The sequence below is a fragment of the Amblyomma americanum genome, chromosome 1, assembly GCF_052857255.1.
Source record: "Amblyomma americanum isolate KBUSLIRL-KWMA chromosome 1, ASM5285725v1, whole genome shotgun sequence".
Lineage (NCBI taxonomy): Eukaryota > Metazoa > Arthropoda > Arachnida > Ixodida > Ixodidae > Amblyomma > Amblyomma americanum.
Window position 1 is genome coordinate 329,657,482 of NC_135497.1, and position 24,644 is coordinate 329,682,125.

Genomic DNA, 24,644 nt, shown 5'->3' on the forward strand with positions numbered 1-24,644 from the left:
GGGATAATTTCCGTCTGGTTCCTTTTTATTGCATATACATATGTCCATTCACCTAGGTTAAAGGGCAACATTTCTTCTCCAATAAGATCGAGCGCTTCTGCACATTTTGCCTTCCTGATAACTGGCTTATCTGTTTCTTTTCGACAGCATTCCCGTGTTCAAATATAGGCTAATTTTAGACCTGACGTCATGTGGCCGCTGCATTATCACCTGCACAATCACCGCCACATGTTGTCAGTGCTGGGATTGCGGCACAATATGAAGCGTATTTCATTTTTAGCATTTCTATTCGGGCTTTTCCCTGCCTGATTTATGCTCATGCGCTCAAGAAAGGTTTTCATATTTTCTTTAAAACATTTTTCCAGCAAATGTGTTCACGTATATCTCTTCGACCGCACCTGTAGCGCACACCATAGCTCCTGCGTTTTCACCTTATGGGGGTTATTCTTGTAATCTTATTGTATTATTCTTGTATTGTATTCTTGGCTCAAAGGGCCAGAAGCAGTAGTCGCTCTCTAGCACCAGCGTGCCAGCCCTAGCAGTCAGAGCTGTAAGTCGCAACCACGGCGGAGTCGGGCCAGAGGGAACAAACGCGAGTATTCTACTCGGATGAGCGTTTATTGCTCCCGAGCAATACAAGTAGCAACAACAAAGCAACCGCCGTAACGAGGGAGTGTTCCGCTTGCGTACGGGGGGGAAAAGCACAAAAGAGGGGAAAGTCTCTTTAAGAGGGGAAAGTCTCTGCGGCGGCGTCGCCGCGGGGCGCGAAAGGAAGCGGGTGCCCTCCTTCGCAACCCTCCCGAACTGCGCGCGCATAACATCGCGTGATAATTACTCGTGGCCGTTGCTATGGCACAGGGGATTGGCGTGTATCTCCACAACTTGTAATTTTTTTCCCTGCTTAATCACTGGACTCGTCCAGAAAACAATTAAATGCATTCTGGCATTGTTCGCTGCTTTTTAAACATCATCTGAGAATATTTCGACCGTTCTTCCTTCGTTATTTGATGCTGACCTTAGAAAAATTGCGTTCTAGCTTGCCAAGGAAACTGTTTTTACGAGGTGTTTGGGCGCAAGGAAAATAGCATTTAAACGCCTGCTAAATCTTTTGGGGCTGGTAGCACGCCGCAATGTACAAACCACTGTTCTGTAAAGCTTCAACGTTAATTTATTTTTATTTTTTCAAAACCCTCTTTCGCCTATGCCGGGACGTAACCGCTGCTAAAGTGGAACTATGTTAGCGTTTTGTTTTTATTTCCAAGCTACTCGCACTGTGAGCTCGTACGGATATAGGCTGTCGCGAAAAATTTCCTGCAGGTAATGTCTCCACTGGACCGAAATAGTGTTCACTTGGTGCTCTACAGATCGCTGATGAAGTACATCTAGGCCACCCCTTACAAAGAAGGCTTATAAGAAGGAGTACCTAGGCCCGTCTGATCACCGAGCTTCGGTATGCCACTCTGGCGTGCAACTCTTTCCTTGCATGCCAGCGCCTTTTCATGCTACTTGCTTGAGTCTATGCTTAGGCCATGGATTCTTAAAGACGGTTATGAACATTGTGGCGATACGGGGGGAGTCTTTCGTCCCGCACTGACACTCCGCGGACGCAGCGACTTCGGCCGCTAACAGCCGAAGTGTTCGTTCTCTACTGGAACCAAGGGAGAGACGACAAAGCGTTAACACTCATATGCTATTTGTTGCACTTGCAAATAATACACAGAGCGGGCCAGCTAGATACAAAACATCGACGAGGCATTCCTCGGAAGTAGAAGGGTATACGTAAGAAGGGTTTCCGACTTACCGTTAGGCGGTATTGGCGGCTACCGTTTGCAGATGCCAAACGAGGGCCACTTTCAGGGAAAGCTTTCCACTGCGTATCCGCGCCAATGAACTTTGGAAGGCGATCGGAAAAGAAGTCCCAGCTTTAAACATGAAAAAAAAAGCTCAATGTATACACGGTGCGCGTTCTTCTTGGCCCTTCGTGGAGTACGACCTTTCCTTTATTGAGTCAGTGATGCACCATTGAAGCTCGTCCGCGCAGTTCTGCACACTTCCACATTTAAAAAAAAAACTGGGTTCTTTTTGGAGACCATCACAGTATTAGCGAGAAAACTAACAGCACATTTTGACCGCAACGCGTCTAACCAAGCTGCAGCCCGTTTTCTCTGGTAGAATAGTGCATCCCAGTAAAGCTAGATCTCTCTTGCTGCACCAGAATGCACCGTAAGCAGAAAACGTTGCCTCGGCAGTTAAATTTGCTTGCAGTAAACTTGCGCTTGACAGAGTTTGGGGTTTTTTACGCCTTTTAATTTTTCCTTTATAAATCTCGATACAGAGCAAGTGTATTCATGTGCTGAGATATCTTCGTGGCACTCTTTGAATAGATGTGCTACTAATACACTAGGGGTTCAGGATTTTCCCGAAGCAAAATTGCTTCACGGTAAGTTGAACATATGATGCGTGATGACGTGCACGTGCAGAATCGTCGCAGGCGACCGAGCATATGTCACCACTCTGTTTCCTTCTTTAACGATGACATCCTTAGAAGCTCCGTAACCAAGGTCCATCATTTCGTTCCTCTTCCACGGCAGTAATGGAGCGGCGGCGGCGGCGGCGCGCGCTTTCCCTGTACTCTGTACTTACATCAACAAGTTGTGTCCTTGAACTTATAGGGTTTGTAAATTAGTTCAGCAAGTATTCATCTCGTCGCAATGCTACCCCCTCGCTAACCGAGGTATTTAAGCACCTATACGGCGGTAGTTTTGCATACAATGCTGCAAACACTTGACCAGAATGCGTGAATAGTGCACTGCAGGGTGTGTTGGCGTCATTTACGAGTGGCGTAGGGCCCACAGCAAGATCTTGTCGTACATGCGTTATTGTATGAATCTTAGTTTTATTCTTGCATTTCAAATAGCTGCATCGAGCGCAAGACTCACCGGCAAACGTCGCGCAAAAAGGAGCGCTGTCATCCGAGCGCTTTAGAAAAGTGTACGGAACGCAGTACCGGTCCAGCGCACGAACGCTTTTCACCGGGCTTTTAGTGTGTTCACTAGAGTTTCCCTTCAGCCGCTTAGCCGTTGTCTGTGAGGCCCCTCTGAGTGCCCATCGGGTTCTGGACAACCTGCCCTCGGGTGCCCACCTGCCACCTAGGTGGCCTCCTTATATGTGGCAGGTGAGGCACCTAGGTCACGGGACCTCGTGACGTCATCACAGCCTGCCCACTGGATTGTGAGCAAACTGATCACCGTTGCAGGTGGCAGTTAAATGAAAGATTGGTTGAGAGAGGTTGCTCGGGAAGAGTACCCTGGGCCGCACAAGCTCCACCGGTGGCAGCACCTGCCATCTCAGGGCAGTGCCGCATCGCTTAAAGGGGTGGAGATACCAAATTTTTGGTTGGCGTGTTCTTTGTTTCAAACGTTGCGTATTGCCCCAGGACGCGTGATATACGCTGCGCAATTCATATAAGTGCCGTAAATAATTTATTATTCCATTATTTATACTGAGCGATTTCGGTTTCGGTTTCTGAGCTCCGGGGTGTGCTGCGACGTCACGATCAGGGAAGAGCAGCAACCTTGGTCACATGGGCCCCAAAAGTTGTGACGCACGTATTGCTGCGTCGTCTACTCTCGTACACATGCTGTGCATAACAGCGCCTTTAAAAGTCATATGCCGACAAACTTGGTCGGTACTGCGATGGGCTGAGAAAAGCCAAGCGAGCGAGGAACGACACTAAAGTCATGAAACAAAGCTGATCGCTTCGGCCGATCTGAGTCTCCATACCGCGTACGCCAACGCGGTCTCTGCGTTGTATTTCGCTTTGCCACGCCGACGCCGATGCTCGGCGGACGTCTGTGTTGGTGGCCCGTAGCTGACCCTGGTCACATTACAGCGACACGATGCCTCACTTTTCCTACCGACCGATACCTTGTCTCTGTCTTCACTTCGCGCCGCCCGCGCAGCCGCGCTGCGAGACTGCTTAGGGTTCCGTGGCTGCTGATTACGATATCTGCTGCCAGTTTAGCAAATAGTCCACGTATTCGCTAAATGATTGCTTCCAGACAATTGTACAGGGCTCAGAATTAGCCTCACGGGTACGTAACTCCTTTAGGAATGCGCCCGTGACGACGACTGCATCTCGGCGCCATATACTTTTGTTTACATATCTGCATCTATACATGCACCAATGCGCGTATAGTTCGGCATGAATTGCAAGCTGCATTCCACTTAGGTTAAGCAAGCTCATCTTTTTTGCGCCGGTTGCGGGTTTACTTGTTTGCGCAGTGCGATAACTTTGCAAGAATCGCCGAAGAACGCGAGCGCTAGCCTGGGGAATGCATCATAGCCACGTTGTTGACAACGCGTAGGACCGGCGTTTCTGACTCGTTGTAACTGCTTTTTTGCTTTTTTAGATACGTCCAGTGCTTCAATTTAAATTGGTTTATCTAGAGGTATGTTCGGCACCCATTTGAGATAAACAAAGTGGCTTAACTTGTTGCCCTCAAACGACGCCGACGACTGTAGCTGCCGCCGCGGGCGCCTGCAGCATTGACCGACAGACTGGGTCACACAGCCTAGCAGCGGCGCTTCCCGCTGGATGTATTTGCGTCCTAAGATGTAAACAATCCTCGGTTTAAGTCGCTTTTGTCAAAACTACGCTCGATGACCATATGTATCCGCTAAAACTTCTGAACTCACTCTCCACAATCGCCGACATTGCAAATACGAACCCGGCGCACTCGCTAGGCTTATTCGTATTGCAGGTGAGCCGAAGGGTGAACGTATGAAATGTCGTCACTCGTTTCGCTTATTCGTATTACGGCGAAGGTGCCAACAAGACAGTCATCGTCTATAAGGTGTCGGCTGGTGCGTCAGCAACGGCATTATGCCGATCAGCACACCGACAGCTGAGTCGTTGAATCAGCGCCAGCAGCGCCTAGCCGATATCGCGCATCGCCGTTCATAGTACGTCACGTTACTGGATTGTGATGTCACTGCTACTCACTGGTATCGTTCTCAGGGCTCTACGTCACCACCTATAGCGCTAGCGATGGGCCTCCATCATGAGAAAGAGCACTTAGTGCCTTTTTGGAGCTCAATTAATATATATATTAAGCGCTTGTTGCGTTCAATACTTCGCCATGGGTGACCTTGCATACAGAGGACGCCCATATATAGCAAGCAAGCTTACTATAGCCTCGAAATTTGGTGTCCCAACCCCTTTAACCGCTGCACCACTGCGCCAGGAGCGATATTAGAAATTGCAGGGATCACCTATCAATGTAAAGTAGAGAATGACCAATTCCGCATATATATGGGCATTAACCAACTATCGCTATCGCGTCATAACCTGAAGGCGTGGCTTAATTGTTCCCTCCAGTGAAACGGAAACACCGAAACCGAAGTGAAAACCAAAGTGCTAGCGCACCTAATTCGCATTTCGCCTAACCGCGCTAAATCGTCCGTCATTTTTTGCTCGCTGCTTACCTTTGACTTGCAACTAATGGGAATTCATTACTTCTCCGTGCTGTCGTGCATGCGTTTTTAGCTTAATCTTGGTTTTATCACAAACTGTTGCACCGAGCACAGGATGCAACGGGAAAAATTTTGCGCGCACAGTAGTGCTTTCGTATGAGCGTTCTAGAAAAGTGTACGGAACGCATTGCAAGTTCTGCGCACGAACGCTTTGCACCGGCTGTTTTGCCTATTATTTTAGCTTTGACTCACAGCAAATGGGCATGCATTATTGCTTTGGGTTTCTGTTGTAACGCAAGAGAATACGACATTTTAACGGTATCTTCTGTATGTTCTTGGACTTCAACTGCCTCTTCTATGAGACCAGCCGCTGCGGTGGCTGAGTGGTTATGGCTCTCAGCTGCTGGCCCGAAAGACGCGGGTTCGATCCCGGCCGCGGCGGTCGAATTTCGATGAAAGCGAAATTCCAGAGGCCCGTGTACTGTGCGATGTCAGTGCACGTTAAGGAACCCCAGGTGGTCGAAATTCCCGGAGCCCTTCACTACGGCGTCTCTGATAGCCTGAATCTCTTTGGGACGTTAAACCCCCATAAACCATAAACCATCTTCTACGAGACCACCTTCACGTATGCTCTACCTTTGTATTGAGCTTGCTAGACTATCCTTTTCGCACAGCGCGTTACCTGTAGCCTGCAGGATCGTATACTTCTGCTATCTCCTGCACGCGTCTTGTGTAAGCAGCGGTGTTCACTAGGCCTGTGTGAATGTTCCAAGCTCTCGAAATAGTCGTTCGAGTATCCTTCTACTGAATTGAGACTTCAGTAGTTGCTATTCGGTGTCACGAATATTTCACATCAGCGGAAGTAGGTTCACTCAAGCATACTCTTTCTGCCGCATTACAGCGCTATAGGATGAACGCATTTGTGGTCAATAGTTTGATGCCGTCGCCCTTATCTTGGTGAGCTATTCCGGGATGCTCCCACAAACAGCCTGAATTAGTCATGGACCCCTGTCTTATCGCTGCAGGAGTGAGCAGAATAGTAAGTCTTCGTTCCAATGCGAACAATTCCACACTAATGGTCTACACAGAGTTGCTTTTCTGTGACCATGAAGCAGTTTCATAGCTGTCAGTCCATAGCTTACATATTTCTGTTTTGCTGTGGTTTGTTTTCACTACGATAACACTTGTCTCGCTGGTTTCCATGGATGTGAATTTTCAAAGTCATTCAATGGTCTGAGGCATAGGCTCCGAACAGCAGGGAAACACTCTGACAAATAAACTCAATACAGTTTGCTCCAGTGCTGTTTACATAAATCTGTATTTCATGTATTGTCACCTCTGTGCTTTTTTCAATTTTAAAGCGCTGCTTGGTAGCAATGGGGACAGTGACATATAAACAAACGAAATTAGAATAAAGCAAAAGTCAGCCTGAAGCACCGTATTCGATTAATATTTGTTCAGACGTTAGCGCTAATCTATGTGTATATTCACCACGGCCATTATCCACGTGTTTGCGTCAGTGAATTTAAGCCAATCTAACTTGCATGTAAAATGTCCTCGGTGTCATTGCGCTCGACAGCACACGTTTGCGTGCAAAAGGAACGAGACGACGGGGTCGTTTTATCAGCAAGACTGAAAGAGTGGGGCTCGCAGATCTTCCGTCAGTGCACGTCAAGTGGAGTAAGATCTGCTGTCCCGCGCTGACTGATAATAGCAAGAAAAAAATAAAAATCGCTTCGACTCGATCAACGCGCGGTGACGGCTGCGCTGGAGCACGCGTCCAGTGGGAGATCGAACATGGCAGCGACAAGGTCGCACGTGTCCTGTCGAGGCAGGAGTAGCGAGTGTGTTTTGCCGCGCCGATAAGAGCTCTTTCGTCCTCACGCTTTCTGTACGATTGCTCGCGGAAGGCGGGACAGAGAACGTTTGCGCCTCCCGGCTAGCTTGGCACCTTTTAGTCCGCAGACCTGCTTCGTCCGGAAGTCCTTCTGGGCTCCTCGGAGTTCCGTGTTGTCGAAAAAAGTTGTCCGGGTGGCGGCCTGTGAAACAATAGTAAGCGTCACGCGAAGTGTGTTCACATGCATCGATAAGATCTCGTTCTGTGACGTCATAGGTGAAGCACTCTGCTTTCTCGTGGTCAGTACGCGGCAGTGTAGACCACAGCTTGAGTAGTGCAGCTGGCCACCAGTAGCTGGATACAATAGCCGGATACCAGTTACTGTGTAGCACAGCGCTCAGCCCGTCAACCCCACCAGACAAGAGGACCTATATGTTCGGAATGACAAACATCGTTTATTCCCGACAGCTGCTCTCACTGCACATGCGTTGAAATTGGGAGAAAGCAGTCCCCGCTTTCGCTTCTTGTTGCCTTTCCGGCAATGTAAGAATACCTACATATCCACTGAAATAAACGTTGAAGTTGTCTTTTCGTTGTGTACTTTGTTTTCTAGCAATAATATACAGCGTTAGTGCCCTTCACTCTTACAAACAACCGATATACCCGCAGTGCTGAGTACTACGGCAAAGGAGGCTCGGCTGTGAACAAACCGCACGCAAGACCTCCACAGTCGGAGAAAGTTACCTTCTTGGTATTGCAACGTGGAACAACTCGCCTGTCTTCCTTCCAGTGGAAGTCCTCTGTTTCTTCCATTCTGGTGGTAATTAAACCCCATCTTGAGATGCAATCCAGACAAAAACCATGCGGGTACGCTTCAAATTGATGCCCACATTTTCCACACTTAAAGTATGATTTTTTACTCTCTAATTATCACCATCGTGTTTTGCAAGTGATTTCCGACAGTTCTGCAGGCGAATATTTGCTAGGGGGAGGCCTCAGCACACAGTCCCTTTTCTTTTTGCATTGTCCTCGTTATCTCTGCAAGTACAGAGAAACATTCAGCTGGAAGAATTATCAGCAACAATAAACCTAACATAAACGACGTCAGGAAGCGTAACATGAAAAAAAAAAGAAAATGAACACGCAGTTAAAGAAAACCATAAACTCATAAACATTCAGAAAAAGATGGTTACAGTAGTTGTATAGTTATTTCTTCAATTACGCAGTCAGAAAGCGGAACAAGAAGCTATTCGGGGACGTATTCACACCATCCTATAGGAACTTTGGTCGTAGCTAAATAAATAACGAACCTTGCAATGAAGAGGTAGAAAACATAAAAGTGGGGGGGGGGGGAGGGGGGGGGAGGGTAGGGGAGGGAGGTAGTTCAAGTTTTTGAAGATCTGTGGTCGAAAAGCTCGCCTCCGTATATTATACAGGCTGTCTAATGGCCTCGAAGATTCTAGAGACATAGAAAAGCGCTCACGTTAGAATAACCCAAATACTTCACCGGTGACCTGGAGAGCCTGAAAACTAATATGAAGAAAACTATGTACAAGAAATTATAAAATTATGTACAAGACACATCATTAACAAGCAAATGAACAATACACAGGCTAGGTATAACATGGAAAAATAATTAAGCACGAGAGTAAATAAAAAATCAGGCGATAAAAAACAATAGAATACAAATTATAGGTTTCAAGAAAAAGATTAGGCATAACGGAAATGAAAAATACTACAGTGTACGTATTAGGCACGAAAAGAGCAGAAGTAATCGCAAAAGTACAGCAACTGGAAAAAAGAAAACATTAAGAAATTTCGAACACTTCAGACATTTCAAGTGCCAACGTCGCTACGGATGAGAGCAAGAAATGTGGAGGCGTTAGTTTCAATGGCTATGTGCGCTGGTAAATTGTTGCATTCTATGATAGTGCGTGGTATGAATGACTTCGAAAATGCAGATGAATGACGCGAGGTGCGTTTAACTTTGTGCGGATGGTCGAGCCGCGGAAAGAAGGCTGATGTTGATTGGAAAAAATCGCGGTGAAGCGAAGCATGGTGGTACAGTTCATGGAAAAGTGCTAGTCGTGATAGTTTATGGCGGTAAGACAAGTCTTCTATTTCGGCGCGATTCTTTAAGGCAGTGACGCAGGTAGTATTTTAGTAGTCTAAAAAAATAAAACGCGCAGCACGGTTCTGCAAGGACTCAATGTTAGCTATGAGATAGGCTTGATCAGGATCCCAGATGGCTGATGCATATTCAATCTTCGGAAGAATGAGGGTGATGAACGTGAGTTTTTTTTCAGGTGCGGGGGAGCCAGTCCGAGGTTATGCTTTAGTAGGCCGAGGGAGCGGTTGGCGGATGCTACAGTTAGATTAATGTGGTTAAGCCATGTTAAGTCAGATTGCAGGTGAACTCCGACGTACTTGTAAGTAGTTGTAAGTTCGACAGATTCGTTATTTAGGAAATAAGCTGTTGGAATGCAAGAACTGCGAGTGAAAGACAAAAGCTTAGTTTTAGAATTATTAGTTTGCATAAGCCAAGATGTGGACCATGCGGTTACAGCATTGTTGGTCAGTGATAGAAACAATATTACGGTATATTGCGCAGTCATAGGCAAAGAGCCTAAGTCAAGAAGAAACAGCGTTAGGTAAATCATTCATATAAATATTAAAAAGAGGAGGCGACCAAGAACGCTCCCCTGTAGTACCCCAGAAGTGACTTTAGAGTAAGTGGAGTGGTAGTTGTTAATGGAGGTAAACTGAAGTCTAGCGTTGAGAAAGTCCGCACTCCAAGCAATAACAGCGGGGTGAATATCAACTGAGTCAGTTTGAGCATAAGCCTATGATGGGGAACACGATCAAATGCTTTCGAAAAATGGAGAAAAATGGCATAAATTTGACCGCCAGCGTCGATGGATGAGTGCAAATCATGAACGAATCCGGCAAGTTGTGTGTCACAAGAGAAGCCGTTGAGAACGCCGTGCTGGTATGTGAAAATAAGATTGTTGCTTTCCAGGTACTGAAAAATTTGACCATGAATGACGTGTTCAAGAAGTTTGCAGAAAGCATTTGTTAGTGAGATAGGGCGATAATTAAGCGGAGATGAACGATTACCTGATTTGAAAATAGGTATCACTTTAGCATCACGCCAGTCATGAGGTATGAGACCAGATGATAATGATTTACAGAACATGGCGGTTATTATTGAACTAATGGAGCGCGATGTGCTTTTAAGTATTTTATTATTGAAGCCATGTTGGTCAGAACTGGTAGAAATCTTAAGGTTTTTTTAATTTAGTAGTCATAATATGCCAGTTTGAATGATTAATATTTTGGACATTGATATGTTAGGAAGGTTATTTAGGCCGGGCGCTGACGAGACGTCCTCGTTAGTGAATACTGAGCGGAAAGCGTCGTTAAATAGCGGGGCACACTGGGTTTCAGGAACTGTGATCCCATCATCATCAGTAAGAATTATATCAGGATTTTTATTTGGGTTGATCACTTTCCAGAATCTGCGAGGGTTATTTGGTAGCATAGATAAGTCCTTGTTTAAAAAGTAGCGTCTGGTTGACTTGAGGGACGTTTGGTGCAGCTTGTCGGCTTCCTTGTACTTTTTCCACGCGCTTAAAAAATCCTTAACAGTTTGTCTGTAAAGGCGCTTCTTTTTTTATTCAGTCGACGAAGCTGATTATTGAACAAAGGTGCAGATTTATTCTCTTTGATTGAAACTACTGGAATAACGGTATTGATAAGATTAGTGGCGGTATCTGAAAAGTGTCCAGACATCTTGGACAGAATGAGATAATCATCCAGGAACTCCAGCTAAAAAAGCTGCAGTTTGTTACCAATTCGCCTTTGTTGTAGCATCGGATTTGTTTGGTATAAAAGAGCAAGAAATACTGACGGTTATACTGGTGTGATCAGAAAGTCCATCAAGATGATTTAAGTCGGAGCAGATGTCGGGATTGATTGCCAACACAAGGTCCAAAATGTTAGCAGTACTAGTAGTGGATCGGGTAGGCAGATGAATGAGCTGCGTTAATGAAAAATCAAGACAGGAGTGGAGAAAGACATGAGCTTCAAGGTCAGTGAGAGGGACGGCTAATGAGAGCCAGTTAATGCTTGGGAAGTTCACATCGCCGAAGATGACCAACTTACTCTTAGGACAACGCGTACACACCTCGCTCAGAATTCGAAAACATTATTCCGAGAAGCCGGCTACCAGGTCAGGGGGACGATAAAAAACATTATTACGCTAGTTGTCCCGCACCACGCGGAGACTAAGACGCACTCGAGAAATGAATTAACAGTTGCTGGTACAAGCATAAATTATTTTCTGATAGCAAGAAGGACGCCCCCTCCTCTACGAGAGTTCCTATCACACCTAAAAGAATTAAGGAGTGATGACCCCTGTACTAAAATACAATCAGCGTGAACAGTACTATTAAGCCACGTTTCGGTAAGAGAGAGGTGTACAGAAAGCAAACATTATTCATACGCGCAGATGGACGATGGCATGACGAAGAATGCAGACAACTGATGAGCGAATGACCGCGTGAGCGATGTCATTGCTCACTGCGCCGTGAAACGCATACAGCATGATTAGCATCAGTGTCCCACTCGTACTTATCATCATTGATGAAAAGCATGTTGCAAACCAGATGCACACGGTCGCCTTTTTTTTCAATCGTCTCACCAAACTGCAGAAGCTTGCGACGTTTGACACGGACGGCCTCCGAATAGTCCCGCGAAAGGCTGAAACTTTTGTTTTTATCTTGAAGCCCATACTCATCACAGCCTCTACATCCTTGATGTTATAAAATTTGGCGTTATAAAATTACGGCGTTTGTGAGGCGAAAAGCGACCCAGCTCTGGCGATGGAAGAAGCATTGGCACCAAGCTTCTCAGTACAAAAGTCGCTAACGAGACGTTCCGAGGTCTCCCAGTTTTCAGACTCGTCGGCATCCTCGATACCAAAGAAGAGCACATTTGGCCTTCGAGCGCGGTTTTCAAGGTCGTCAATTTTGTCCTGCATTTTTCAAATTCCTTGGTCAACATTCACGATGGCTGGGACATTTGACAACGATCCGACCTTTGACTCAAGCTCCTGGACGCGCTTGCTTAGGAGTTCCAAGTCAATTTTATGCGTAATATGACTGCTTATAACTTTGTCAAGAGCTTCGAGGATATTAGAATGTCCAGCGACTAGACGCGCAACTACCGCAACCAGATAGTCAAGCTTGTCTTACTGAGCCTTGGTCATAGGTACGGGATTAGCTTCAATACCGCCGCCAAGTAGCAAGAAACGCCGAAGGTACGCAAGTACAGCACGGCAGCGCTTTAAAGAATGCGGGGGCCACGACACCGCCACAAGACAAACGTCCTCGTCACGATAACACTGGGCACCATTGTAACTAACCTGGAAGTACATGATGGTTGAGCGTTGTGCCACGAAGGCGGTGCCGTGGCCCGAAGGGGCGTTGAAGTGCGCGCGCTTATATGGGGGCGGGAAAGTGCGAGCCGATGCTCCCAGTTGCCAGCCGAAAGCAAGCGGTTTGACCAGTCTTGGCGGGAGCAGTTGCTGCAGGCTTGATGGGAGGCTGCAGTTCGCTGATAGCTGATCCAGCAAGGCATCCGGTTCCTCGGGAGGCGCCAAGGTGAACCAAAAATGGTCAGAAGGCGACAGGCTACCCAGGACAGCGATCAGCACAACCTGGAAGTACATGATGGTTGAACGTTGTCATGAAGATGGTGCCGGGACCTGTGGTCTCTTTTTTCCTTTTTCATCATCACGCTTGTGCTTGCGAGGTTGACCTTTCGCGGCGATACCAGTATTTTAGTTCTTCCTCTTTTCTACATTACAAGACCTTTGTTTTCAGAAAGAGTGGTGTTTTTGTGTTTAGCAGCGGCATTCTCTCGATACAAGCCAACTTCAATTTCTCCTCGTGTCCCTCTAAGGCGGAGCTTAAGTGTCCCCTCCGATTTTTTTCCTTTTTGCAAAAAGCTCGTAAGAATGGCAGCCTGTTATGAGTAAGAGTCTAAAAATAAAGCTCAAAGGTTGATTGCAACCGATTTTCGCAGAATTTAACACGACTAGCCATTGGCAATCCCCTTCGAGTGAAGTCCCCGACGAAGTAGCAGCGTCTCCAAATGAAATATCTGGCTTCAGCTTCGTGGTTTGCTGTATGGATGCCAACTGCTTATATCAATCCACTGCTAAGGATTACTTGCATTCGTTCTCATTAACTCAACATCAGTACAGTATTGAGTGATAACGACCTTGTGCTTGAGAAACGCTCTGAACAAATCTTGCTTCCAGCAACTGGCAACCATGCCGCTTCTTTGCCGCGGGCAGCCCATTGCCGTTGCCGGTGTCTCTTGCCTAGCATTGCGACTGAAATCACCTCATGGCCGCAGTGACAAGCAATAGAACTCAGGCTGGCAATAGGAGGAGCACGAAGGCAAAAAGACAAAGACATAAAGAAGGTGGTCCTGGTACCATGCGTGCACCGCCTGAAGAAAATTTATTGCTGCACATGGGAACAAGTAGCGTTTTCCACACAGACAAGATAGAAAAGGATTGCAAGTGTGTGTTATGAAGTAAACTCTTTGTTTTGTCTGCCGCACTCAGGAGTAGTTCTTCCTATTCCTCTTAGCTGCGATAACAATTACTTCGCCCAGACTAGCCGGTGTGTGTGAACGACCGATTCAGGTAGCGCGATAACTTTGTTTAAGGAGGTTGCAGCTAACGCTTACCTGGTGACGCGTTGTCGAGATTATGGCTATACTGCGGAATTCAGCCGAGGCGAAGTTGTAAACAACCAATCGAAAATCGGCAAGCGAGATTTTAAAGGCGATATAGATAGCTAGGGCTGCTTTATTGGTGTGTTACTGTCCCCTCCATCGCATATATCAACTGAAAAAAAGAACCTTCTGAAAATGACCTAACAGAGATATTATTTTGGTTGATGACTTCCGCGTGATTTTACTTGAATTTGCCCACTTGATCTGATGTCTTTGCTTCCTTTTCCCTCTCTCGTTTACGCTTCATTTTATCCTGCGTGTTCCTGCCCGAAAAAAACCTTGTCAAGTCAGGGACCTATGTCGTCTAGTTTCTCTCCTCTGGTCCTCGTTGATTCTTGCGCTTCTGTTGCACTATTGACGCGAGAAGACCAATGCGTGCCGATCATGGATGCGGTCTACAGCAGACGCTCCATGGTGTCAGGGCAGTGTCATGCTTGCAAGCCCGAGAAACTCCGCTGTACATGCAGGCTGTCATCCGTGCTGTTCGACAAGGCGTTGATGGTGATGGGCGACCCGTCGGACATGCGCCCGTTTATCGGTCGCCAGGAAGAGGTGGCCTTCGGCGACCTGGTCTGGGTGGCCGTGCTGCACGCCTTCCCGCAGGCGGTGCTGCAGCTGCACATGCTGCTCTTCACCGAAGGTGCAGGCTTTCTGCGTGGCGAGTGGCCCGACTACACCGGTGAGCTCCAAGAGCACGCCCCCGCGTTCGGGGCCTCTGTTCAGAACCCGTGCGTATATTTCCAACCAACGTCGCGACTACGCAGCATTGCACTTAGCTCAGTCCGCGCTGAGAGACGAGTGGCTTTAGCCATGCCGAGAGATTTGAGTGCGAGATGTCAAAAGCTCGAAGGTAGTGGAGATCAGGTCTACAGTCATCAAGCAGTACGGTGACAGAGTACGTATTTAATCTAGGCACAGCTAGCGCCTGCTGCACTCCGCGTTTGGCATCTTGGAACGTTAGGCGCCAGGTGCTTGGCGCAGTGCAGGCCTTGATCATGCTTGCTACCAGTGAAAATGCATTTTCCAAAAGGTAAAGCAAATAATGCCCAGCTGACAACGGCTTTACTCGAGATGGCTTTTTCTGCACCTCTCTGGGACTAGTCATGGCTTCATATATACTAGTTGGCTGAGTGGTTATGGCGCTCGGCTGCTGGCCCTCAAGACGCGGGTTCGATCCAGGCCACGGTGGTCGAATTTCGATGAAGGCAAAATTCTAGAGGCCCGTGTACTGTGCGATGTCAGTGCACGTTAAAGAACCCCAGGTGGTAGAAATTTCCGGGGGCCTTCACTACGGCGTCCCTCATTGCCTCAGTCGCTTTGGGACGTAAAACCCCCATAAATCATAAACCAAACCACAAATACTCGTCATAATTCTGCTCTCTGTTGACGGAGGTCGTGAAATGGAAGGGCGAACATGATAGGCGTCATTATATGTACGTCTCACGTCGTGTGCTGCACAATCCTGCAGGCAACTTTCACGCGGTGTCCCAGAGGCCTGTTGGGAGTTTGCTATCGCTCCGTAAGCCTTCGTTCACAAGAAGAAAAGAAGAAAGTTTTTAAACTTGATTTCATACATGCGTCATCTTTTTTTGGGGGGGGAGGGGGCGGGGGGGTTGAAAAGATGCGATCCTCTACAGCTGTCGACCACACAATTGGGCCTCAACGCAAGCTCTTATCCAGCGTTTCCTAACACCTTTAACACTCTCGCATACATGCGTACCTCAGAGGTCGCGCACAGTTGTCGGGTCGCCTTCTGTTTCCGTGCAACTTTGTCGGCAAGACATTTGCTTGAAGAGTGTGTCCACGACGTTGAACGAATCGAGACATTCTTCTGGTGCTTCCTCGATGTCCTGTAGGAGCTAGACATCTTGTCCAGTCTCCAGGACGCTCCGAGGGTTACACTTCGAGCATGTTTCTAGTCCATCATACCCAACCTTACAGGACTAAGCAACGTGCAACACGGCAGTCTTCGGCATAAACGCCACTTGAGCGAGGTATTCTCAGTCGTTTTCGTGGCATAAGGATATAAAGACCAGCGCCGTCCTTAGCAGACTTGAGGGCTGGGCTTCCAACGCGCCGCGGGCCTCCCTGCTCAGATTGCATTCAGACGGTCACGTCTTTCTATAGCCTGTGAAGAAACTCAAAACACCTTTGTGAAGATAATCCAAAATCAATGCGTTACCTTTAAAGCAAGCCAGATATGCAGATTTCACAAGACGCAGGGCTAACATTATTAGTTCACATAAAACACAGCGTGAACGTCAAGTACATTCAAAGAATTGCCATACAGTTATTCTCACTGCAGCCGCCGCGGTGGCTGAGTGGTTATGGCGCTCGGCTGCAGGCGCGAAAGACGCTGATTCGATCCCGGCCGCGGCGGTCGAATTTCGATGAAGGCGAAATTCTAGAGGCCCGTGTGCTGTGCGATGTCAGTGCACGTAAATGAACCCCAGGTGGTCGAAATTTCCGGAGTCCTTCACTACGGCGTCCCTCATAGCCTGTGTCGCTTTGGGACGTTAAACTCCTATAAACCATTATTCTCACTGCAGTTGTGATGATTTTAGAACCGGCAAGTTGATGGACTGCGCGTCGCAAACTATTTGTGAGATAGTGCATTCTAAACATCAAAAGACGAGATAGTGATAACGTCCTTTGGAGCGGTTTTTTATCATGGTATAATATAATCCAAAGCACAGAAAGCATTCGAGAAACGAAAAATAAGCTCTGAGTCGTGTGTTGCAAAGCGCGGAAGGCTAATTCATTGCGCGTGACCATGTGACATCCCTAACGCCCCGAAAGCAGTAGCATTTAACAGGAAATGCAAGCTCGTTAATTCGAGCGATTTCCCTAGTTAAAGAAGGAAATGCCTTTCTACGTCGAACACTTACTAGAAGCCCAGTTCTACTGCACTTTACGAAATGAACTGAAATGGTTATATCCCGGCCCGGCGGTGGCGGTGACGTTCCGGTGCAGAAAAATGCGAAAATGTCAATGCACTTAAGCTTCCGGTAAACGCTGGTGTGTACCAGAAGGTCGAGATTAATCCCATTCCCTCTACTGCTGTGTGCCTCCGAGCCCGCAACGTCGCTTTGGCACATAATTATTAGGGGAGTTCTTACCGCAGCTCCGACACTGCACTCAACCTTGACAACGCTCCGCTAGATTTGATTGCATTTGTGTCCTCTGATAATTGCGCATTCAAGACCAATTGATAGCCCGCCGACAAGCTGTTTATTAGAGCCTACGAAACCAGCGGCCTGCCTCGGTCGAGCAGCCAGGTTTCCAGGACCTGGCGGAGCAAAGGGAGACTCGGCACCTGACAGAGATGGTCTTGGCGGGGCTCCCGCAATGAATATGTCCCCAGAAGCATTTATATAAGCATTTCTAGGGACCATAACATGACTCTGTCGTCGTTCGTCCGTTCCAGTGGCTCCAGTGCCACTCCGCGGTCTCTCCCTCCACACAGGTCCGCGCGACCACGAACTCGGGGACTTCCTACGAGATGTCGCAGATGTTTTCGCGTCACCCAATCAGCGGCTCTGATCGCCGACTGCTGCCTCCCAGAGGGAGGGTAGGGCAAGTAACGCTGGTTTGGTAACCGAAGTGACACAGAAAGTGTATCTTGGCGCGCTTTGTGAGAGTGAAGGCGGGGATGGACCTCAGCACCTGACACAAAATCCACAACTCATAAAAGAAATGAAGGGCTGTGTAATTTATTTGCAGGTTAATACCTTTAAGGCAACCGCAAAACAACAGTGACGTCTTCGACGTCAGTCAAATGACTGGCATGCCGAACGTGAAAATGTAACAGAGCGCGGCGACGTGCGATAATAGCACCTAAGTGTAAACCATCGAGGTGCTAACACCGTTCCTAAGCCCACGCATGCCGACGCAGTGTTTGCACTCAACTATAAGAAAAGTACAGCTCTATACCTGATTATTAGTAGAGCACAGGAGTCAGGTGATGTGTTAAATTCCAGACAAGCGGCGCCTAGGAATTTTTCTGAAACTGACTCAGCAGACGTTTATTTACTGTACAAGCCGCCGCCATCGGAAATGACTGCCCATCAACCATGACCAATGCGAATGCCGTACACAACTATGGGAGACGTTCGCCCATGACTCCTTTGCCGTCGGAAAGGAGAGGCGCTGCTGGAAAGTTTGCCTCCGCCCTCCCGCCTGAAGAGCTACAGGAGGGTCGTGTGCACGAGTTTGCTAAAAACTACCAAAGTCATCGTCATCAGCCTGACTACACTCACTGCAGGGCAAACGCCTCTCCCATGTCTATCCAATTAACCCTGTTCTTTGCCAGCTGCGCCCCACCCTATGCCTGCAAACTTCTTAATCTCGTCCGCCCACCTAACCTTCTGCCACCCCCTGCTACGCTTGCATTCTCATGGAATACACTCCGTTACCCTTAAGGACCAGCGGTTATCTTGCCTTCGCATTACATGCCCTATTCATGCCCATTTCTTTCTCCTGATTTCGACTAGGATGTCATTAAGCCGCGTTTGTCCCCTCAACCACTCTGCCCTCTTCCGGTCTCTTCACGTTACGCCTATTATTTTTCTTTCCAAGGCTCGCTGAGTTGTCCTTAAGCTCAGCCCTTTTCGTTAGCCTCAACGCTTCTGTCCCGTAGGAGAGTACCGGCAAGATAGAGCTGTTGTACACTTTTCTCTTGAGGGATATTGGTAAACTGCCATTCATGATCTGAAAGAACCTGCAATATGCGCTCCACCCCATTCTTATCCTTCTGGTTATTTCCCTCTCATGATCCGGATCAGCTGTCACTACCTGCCCTAAGTATTCGTCTACCATTTCCAGCACCTCGCTACCAATTGTGAACTGATGTTTCCTTGGCTAGACTGTTGAACATTACTTTAGTCTTCTGCTTGTTAATTTTTTAGACCCACCGTTCTGCTCTGCCTGACTCATTGATCATGCTTTGAAATTCATTTCCTGAGTGACACAGCAAACCCAAACAGAACCCAGCAAAAGCTACCCAAGTAAGCATTATTAAAGTCCCTTATTTTCCGAGAGTTTAGACATAAGTAAATTTGTGGGGCATCGGTCTGCAGTTAGATCCCCAAATAAATCTTTATGAGGCAACAGCAAGAGATCTGAAGGTTTGCGGTTAATTCCTACCACCAGACTTAAACAGCGTGGGCTAGCCTTCGCTAGGACTCTGACAAAAGCTCCATGATCAAGCTAAGAACAAACTGACCTGGCAGCACGGGCTTCTTGGTTTATCTGCGTCTTGCGTCTTGTGTCTTTAGTGCGCTGTACGCATCCTCAGAACAAAGCTCCTTATTAGAACAAAGTGCATTACATTATTGAAACGCTTTCAAAACAACTCTTATTTTATGTATGCATCCATTATCTTCAGCTGTAAGCGATTTATGACGTAACTTGAATCAGCAGATACGCAGCACTTTCTAACAACCGCACGTGCTTGAGGAGAATAAAAAAAAACTGATTTTTCGCGTCCTCCCTTCAGGCAAAGAAATAGTAGCTGCAGTTCACCCCCCCCCCCCCCCAATCAAATTTGCCCTTTCAAATTCCCAATGAAATATTTCCTAACCATCATAAATTGTGATTATGATTATGAAATCTGCTCCCGACACGCTCTCATTTCGCTTCGTTTCGTACAAACTACAACTCGTACAGGTTCGAATCAACTCATTCTCTACGGACCACTGTACGCACAATATGACTAGTGCCGCCGCGGTGGCTCAGTGGTTACGGCGCTCGGCTTCTTACCCGAAAGACGCGGGTTCCATCCCGGCCGCGGCTGTCGAATTTCTATGGAGATGAAATTCTAGAGGCCCGTGTACTGTGCGATGTCGGTGCACGCTTTTTAAAGAACCCCAGGTGTTCGAAATTTCCGGAGCACTTCACTATGGCGTCCCTCATAGCCTGAATCTCTTTGGGACGTCAAACCCCCGTAAAACCACAATATGACTATTAGCGGTGTTTATGACGTGGACCGACATTGGTTATTACGCGCTGCGAAGTTTACGAGAGTAAACACAATACTGTACGTTCTGGAGTTCAAGCCCCCTTCTATCATTGCTTGCCCATTGAATAGAGGGATATGCTCGCAACCACCGTTATTGAAACCAATGAGGCCCTGCGACTTTTAACTGATTATATCACTGGCTGGAATGATCATGCAGCATAGCTCCAGTCTAGGCGTCACGCATTAAAATTGATCTACCGTTCCCTGCATTCTGCATAGTTTAGAGTAGGCACAGTTACGAGTTGGTTTCTCAGACCTTGAACCAAGCAGCTAAGCTTATACTACATTACTTCGTTTATTTTACCGAGGTATTTGTGGCATGCCTGATGAAATATTTCTGTTGTAGTAATTGATTTTGCTGTCTCATCTATTTGCTCAGTAACAAGTATGTGCCCCGTAAGTATATGAATTCCAGTACTTTTGTACTTGGCACGTTATTGAGCTTGCATATTTCTTTTTTTTTTTCGATGCGCATATATTTGACTTCTCAAGTGTAGTGCCACGCCGAATTATTCATTGATTACACCATTTGCTCATTCTTCGTTGTCCTGTCTAGTCAGGTAATGGTTTCGTTTCTTTATTCATAGAGATGAATGTTCTTCAGTGCGTTGGCGGTCAATGAAACACACACACACACACACACACATGTCACCACCAAAGTTCGAAGGGGCGCGTTCAGATAGATTATTTCAAGCAGCTTCATTCGCCTCTGCATAGCTGCTTGCTCCAAAGGCTGTAGCTGTAACAAAAAAAAGCTGAAAGGGAGTGGAGCGAAAAATCTCAGCTCGCAGAGGAAGCGAGCCGCTTTCTCTTACCTCCTCAAGTGCTCACTGGGCTACCCAGAAGCAAGGCGGTGGCGCTTGCCCGAATTGGGACTCCTAATTGACCCCGAGATAGCGGACTGGCTTCTCAGCCCCGCGCCTCTTGCAAAAGGCCTGCCTTATCCAGCTATCATAACAGTGCCAGAGACATAAGCTGGCTGCAGGCAGATAAAAAAGCCATCGCCATCGCCGTTTAACGACCCGTGAAACGGGAGCAGTGGCTCGAGGTATACGCGGCGTGAGCTGGGGGCCCCGCTTGCCGACTGCTGAAGGCAAAGCGCGAAAGCCGCCAAACTGCACACAAAAAAGTACCGCACTGAACTATTATATGTTGTGAGCTCAGCTTGGCCTGTCGTGCAGTGTTCTCATTTCGATTAAATGCTTAACTGGGTGAAACGTTTTCCACCGGGTTCTCGTGCAGCTCAGAGCAATACCGCGCCAATAAAATTTTCCGCGGTATTGCTCTGTCTACCTGGTTTCTTTAGCATAACTGACTTATCGGCAAAGACACAAGGAGGCGCCAGAGTGCGCAGGGCACAAATGCCCTTAACTGCCACCTGGATATCCTTACTGTCTAGGCTGGACTGCTCACGTAAACCTCGAGTATGCCGTACGAAAAAAACTTAGTGATAAACGCATCATTTTTATTTACGAGTTGCCACGGTGGCTCAGTGGTTATGGCGCTTGGCTGCTTACCCGAAAGACGCGGGTTCCATCCCGGCCGCGGCTGTCGAATTTCTATGGAGATGAAATTCTAGAGGCCCGTGTACTGGGCGATGTCAGTGCACGTTAAAGAACCCCGGGTGGTCGAAGTTTCCTGAGCCCTTCACAGCGGCGTCCCTCATAGCCCGAGTCGGTTTAGGACGTTAAACCCCCATAAACCATTTTTTATTCAACTTCAGAGCGTTATGGCAAAGAAGTGTTGAGAGAAATCTCATTCTTGTCTCGCGGTCACGTTTTCTTTCTGTCCACGTGGTAAACTGTTTGTTTTCTTTTCGCCGCTGACAGAAAAAAAAAAGCTTTTTTCTTGCAGCATGCGAACCCTCGCAATTCCGGTAACGCCCTGCTTGTCTGCGGACCGCGTTATTAGTCTCGGAAGCGCCGCGACAGTCTGCAGCAAACCGCATTACGTTGGCAGCATCGACATAAAGAAGTGCTCTCATCCTTATCGCGCGACACATCCACCCAGAACTTATCGTTACGCAGAAACAGATACAGGCAGCTCGAGAGCCAGACAGCCGGAAACGACCAGGTAGATGCGTCACTCCAAGCCGCGAAGCCTCCTTGCCGTCCAAAGGGGGAGACTTGAGAACTGGCGTGGGAAGGTCAAAGATGACTGAGGAGAGACGAGCGTTTGCCAAGAACCAGTATTTCCAGTTCTGAACTCCACAATACTGTAAATTGGGCCGACAGCAATACCTGCTGAAGTAATTCGCTCAGAAATTTTTCACTCGAAAAGAATAAGATATTCTCCCGTCCATATTACCGCCATCTACAGCTTTACGTCAAGAGTCAGTCAAGGGCCCCGCGTTGACCGCACACACGCGCAAAACACATACAGGCGTGCGTGCCAAAAGAGGAAAAGCTGCGCAGTGATACTTCAAGCCAGAGGCATGAGGACACAAGACTTCAGATGGAATAAGTTACATATTAGATCAAACTATCCAGATAGCTAAAGTACACTACAATTTTACTAATATAAGCAGAGTAAGTTTTTGTTTTATTTGCTGGGGCTGAAATATTAATTCTTTGGGAACGTATGTTACGCTACGCAGAGGTGGGCATTTTACCTTAAAAATCTTGACCTCACTTCAACCTCAAAAAGAATTGGCCGACCTCACTCAACCTCAACCTCATCAGTTGAGGTTGAGGTCTCCTTAGACGCCCTCACCTCACTTTTCCTGAGGCCACTGCTGACCACATTCAACCTCACCTCAACCTCAAATTGTGAGGCTGAGCTCGACTGCTCGACGTCTGAAAACAAACTAAAAACAACACAAAAAGCGATTAAGAACTTTTTCAGTTATAAACAATTCTGAGAATCCTGTGAAACAGAAAGCCAAAATGATGATGGTATTATTTAATAAGGTGTGTACAGACACTATTGGTGTGCACGCAATAGGAAAAGCTTATAATCTGTGATGAAACCTCAGAGTATATGGCCTGCGTGCAGGGGTATCCCATACGCGGTTACCACCAGTACGTCGGAGAGTACTTTATATGTGTCAATATTTCGCAACCTTCTTCGTCTATACTTGTTTGTATTGGAAGGCTGGCGCTCATTCACGCACGAACCGGCAATTCACAAACAGACCTTCTACACCATCTAACAGAAATTGAGAGGGGGGGGGGGGAGGGGGGGTTAGGTATTCACGATACTCTTCTTAGGCTTCAGAATCCGAATATAAAGAAACTGGTCGTCGATGAACTTTCCAATGCGACGGTTATGCGGACGCATATCAGTATATTTTGATTTTCTAGCTCTATCCGGCATAGCGAGAATGCTCTTGTCAGTCATCTGTATGTTGCCTTCGAAAACACTTAACAAGCTGCGAATGTGGTTCACCAACAGAGGCACGTTGTATTTATGTCTGTGTAGAATTGAGCGGCTGCTTTTATTAATGCGAAAGCATTAGTTGGCTCACTTTCAAGGTCATATCCGCAAAAAAAGTGTCCGCAAGAAACGGCACCATGTGACGTGACGAGTCGACGTGTCACGCTACGAATATAGTGATGTCACATAATTACGCTAATTAATACAATTAGGTAATGTTATGACTAATTAGTATAAATAGTGGTGATCATGAGTGTGGCGTCATACCAGGTTACGTGACGACACTGTAATATGACATCACACCTACTCACGTGACAATGATGTAATTTCTCGTCATACCAGGCCCCCATCCAACCCCCTTCCACCCTCATTTCAACATCCATATGGATCCCACATTACTACACGTGCGCGCATGACGCATTACAGAGTGCCCACAACCCGGTCTACAATAATGACATTCGGATTGTCCTGCAGGTAAACACGCCAGTTCTCATGTATGACATACTGCAAAGATCATGCAACGACACATGCCTTTGACTCTCGAGATAATGGCGATGATGATGATGATGATGACGCTGCTAATAGTGTATATTTATGAGCCCGGGGAAGTATGATGTACCGCTACCAAATTAAAAGTTGCCAGAGTATTGATTAATTATTGTACTTTACCCAGCAACCGAAGAAAATTATTGTGGGGGAAAATAGGAATACCTGCAGCTAATAATTAGTGATGATGTTGATGTTCCTGGGAGGTCAAGACCCTCCCCCGTTTCCGCCACTTCCCTCCAGGTGGCGATGGTAGTGGTTTCGAAATCCTGGGAATTATCCGATGACTCAGTGATCCCGCGGGATTTTGAAAGAAAGGGCTAGATTACGTCTTTGAACACTGTGCCAACTATTAAAATCACACGGGTCAAAACAACTGGCCTAGAGAAGGCAGGGTGAACCGGTCTCTCTGTCAAGAGTACCATGGCTCTCTGCTCAAATTTCCTCGCAGCGAAATCTTCTTCCGAGCCTCCCCATCCCGTACCGCCCCGCCCCCCCCCCCCCCCCGGCTAATAAAAAACGCCTAAAATACTCATACGATAGAATTCTGGGTACCATTTCGTCCACCAGTCTGAGACAAGC

At 47.2% G+C, this 24,644-nt stretch overlaps 1 protein-coding gene across 1 annotated transcript in view; it reads left to right on the top strand.

Moving 5' to 3' along the window:
- Positions 1–24,644, top strand: part of LOC144115484 (uncharacterized) — a 46,011-nt gene that overhangs the window by 13,180 nt on the left and 8,187 nt on the right. The window contains exon 2 of the mRNA XM_077649887.1: positions 14,590–14,801. Coding sequence (XP_077506013.1) covers positions 14,590–14,801 — 212 coding nt within the window. The remainder of the gene's footprint in view (positions 1–14,589; positions 14,802–24,644) is intronic.